Source organism: Octopus bimaculoides, chromosome 13 (genome assembly GCF_001194135.2).
Source record: "Octopus bimaculoides isolate UCB-OBI-ISO-001 chromosome 13, ASM119413v2, whole genome shotgun sequence".
NCBI classification, from domain to species: Eukaryota; Metazoa; Mollusca; class Cephalopoda; order Octopoda; family Octopodidae; genus Octopus; species Octopus bimaculoides.
The window spans coordinates 46333637-46336609 of record NC_068993.1 but is presented as its reverse complement, the minus strand read 5'-3'; the positions used below and the strand labels follow the sequence as shown (position 1 = coordinate 46336609).

Below are 2973 nucleotides of genomic sequence, written 5' to 3'. Positions count from 1 at the left end.
AACTTTCAAAATACAAAGACCTGGAAATAGAGATAACTCGAATGTGGAATCTAAAAACAGAAACAATTCCTATCATAGTAGGTGCCTTAGGTATAATAAAAAAATATTCAGACAAATACATAACAAAAACACCAGGACTTACAAATATATATAACATACAGAAAATTGCACTAGTGGGTACTGCACACATTCTACGCAAAACACTTTCAATACAGTAAACATAAGAGCACCACAGCAAACCACAGCACATACCCAAGGCGCACAGAGCTGCGCTCGGTAGTGAAGTGAAAGTACGTTATAAAAATAAAACTACTGAATAATAATAATAATAATAATAATAGGAATAAATATATAACAGGCCATGTTTTGTTGTCCTTGATTTAAAAAATCATGCATTGTAACCAATGCAGATAACCATTTAAGCTCAGAATAATATGAAAGCACAAAGAAAAGGTTAAGTAGAATACTGATTTGCACTTGCAATCCTCAATTGCAAGAATAGAGAAGTTAACGAGGTCATAAACTTAGCAATTATCATCGGAACTTTGTAAGCAGCAGCAAAAATTAATTGAAAGCAAACATTGGAAAATTTGATTTTAATCTGGAAGTAAGTGTAGTGCGAAATCAACTTTATGTCCAGCTAGAAGTAGCTAGTTATTGATTAGTACAATGTAAAAAGAGATACAAAGAGCAGAATAAATGTTTAATATAGAAACTTTTAAAAACATGCTGTACATTATAGATGACTAGTTTTGGTCCAGTGGAAAGCACGATCAAGCCAGACACAACACTATTTCTGTGAAACAACAATTGCACGTGCTCAAACGGTATGACCACAAAATACAAAAAGGCAAGGAGTATAACAATGTTAAAATCCCTTTGGAGTTTATCATACAAATCGGCCATGTGATGGAACACAGAAAACGGTTATTTTGGTCGTGCAGAAAAAAGATAGAAGATATGAGATTATTGATATGACAGTTTCTAGGAGCAAGAATATAAAGAAGTAGAGGCGAGAAGGTGATCGGATTCACCGGACTGAGGAAAGAATTGAAAAAGATTAAAAGAAGTGTGAAACCAGTCGTATGTGTGTGTATACATACAAACATACATATCCCTCTCCATATGTATCCATGGACAACACATACAAGACATGGACATGCACACACATACCATATGTAGTTGTAGAATTTGATAGGAAGAACAAAGCTGTTTTCTCAAATGTTACAGTTAACTGGGTGAACTTACCGAAACTCCTACAAACTCTAATTTATCAATTGTTTCTAAGAATTGTTTGCTCAAATTGGAACCAGATTCATATTGGAAGTGCTCAAGGTGTACGTCTTTAGGGTCGTCGGAATCACTTCCGTTGATTTTCTCTTCGACAACACTTTTGAGTGTCAAGGCTATAGTCCAGATTGCATCGTATGTGTTGGTAGCGTGGGGACTGATAGGTGCCGTACCGTTGTTCTGGAAATATTCTTCAATAAAATCTTCCGTTGTCTGTGTGGGAGAAATATAGAAACATAAAATAGAAAAATAAGGAAATATATAATTAGCACAGTGTTCTGCCTCATATATTTACATATACACTAAAGAAACTCGATGGCTTCGACTGCAATGCTTTGGATTTATATATTCTGTTTAATCTGAGTTGACCTAGGGCTAAGTAGCCCGTCTTTTCAGAGTTGTCAAGAGCTACATTATCTATTTTAATGTTTCTGCTATAGTTTTAAGTTGAAGCATGTGATTAGATTTGCAATAATGTTTCACAGTTTAAAAATAGACCAAATTATATCTCATGGCTTAGTCTAGCATATAGTCTAAATGTCGAAGACCTTTCATAAATTTTATATTTAAACTTTTCATTTTACAACAAAACATAGGTATTGAACATATTTATATTTATAAGACAAAAAGAAGACTTTTCGCGTAGGAAAAATATGGTGAGTTTAGTTAGCTATTTTAATTTGAAGAAATTACCCATAAACAACAACATAGCATTTCCTACTACTTGTAATTTCATTACATCCAGCAACTATTTTATATAGCAGTAGTTGTTTTTCGAAAATTCAGATCTTTCGTGCTGAGGTCAACATAATATTAAGTGTCTCAGGAACAAACATTAGTCTGAGTCAAAATTGATTTAATATTAGATTTTTATTGGCATAAGAATATTTAAGAGGAAATCGAGTGAAAATTAAACAGGAGACGCTATGAGCATCTTAAATTTTATAATTGTATATGGTTTAAAAATTTTATGTGGTATTCACAGTTCAACGGTCGATTCTCTTTCAAAGATCCCTATATGCATGGTAATGATCGTTCAAAATTATATTGCAAGATTTAAGTGAGAAATTACACATATTATTTCGAATGGATTAAATGGACTCTCAAAATTATTAGGTTATTGTAGAAAATTTTCTACGATTTTACATCGCGATTACATAGCCTTAAGCGGTTAATTGAAGCAGTAAAATTTATATGAAATTGCAAAAACCTAATACAGTTTTTATCTCCGAATTTTAATCGATATCATTTAGTCATTACTTTAAATCCTCAATTGCAAGAATTCTTATAATATTTGAGATAGATATATATTTTCGATTCAACACATATTATTATGTTTAATACAGATCTTTGCGTAATTATTTTTACAACATACACTAAGTGTTAAAGAATTCAATTTTCAAACAACGTTTATGTATATCATTAACTGATTAGAACAATCGGTGAATTAGTGCTCTGCCTGTCTGTATCTGAATATTCATAAATGCATTATTATTATTATTATTATTATTATTATTATTATTATTATTATTATTATTATTATTGTCATTATTATATGCACAGGATGAGTGGCAAGCAAATACTCAAAGTCCTCGTGTGCAACCAGTTTGGTAGCGGGCACAGGAATGCTAGTCGACCATGGCTCGCATATAAGGACTGATTAAAGGTAACTTCTCAGTATAT

At 31.9% G+C, this 2973-nt stretch overlaps 1 protein-coding gene across 1 annotated transcript in view; it reads right to left on the bottom strand.

Annotated features, from left to right (window-relative positions):
- LOC106869702 (uncharacterized) overlaps positions 1 to 2973 on the bottom strand; it is an 875881-nt gene that overhangs the window by 115405 nt on the left and 757503 nt on the right. Inside the window, exon 7 of the mRNA XM_052972461.1 lies at positions 1249 to 1503. Coding sequence (XP_052828421.1) covers positions 1249 to 1503 — 255 coding nt within the window. The remainder of the gene's footprint in view (positions 1 to 1248; positions 1504 to 2973) is intronic.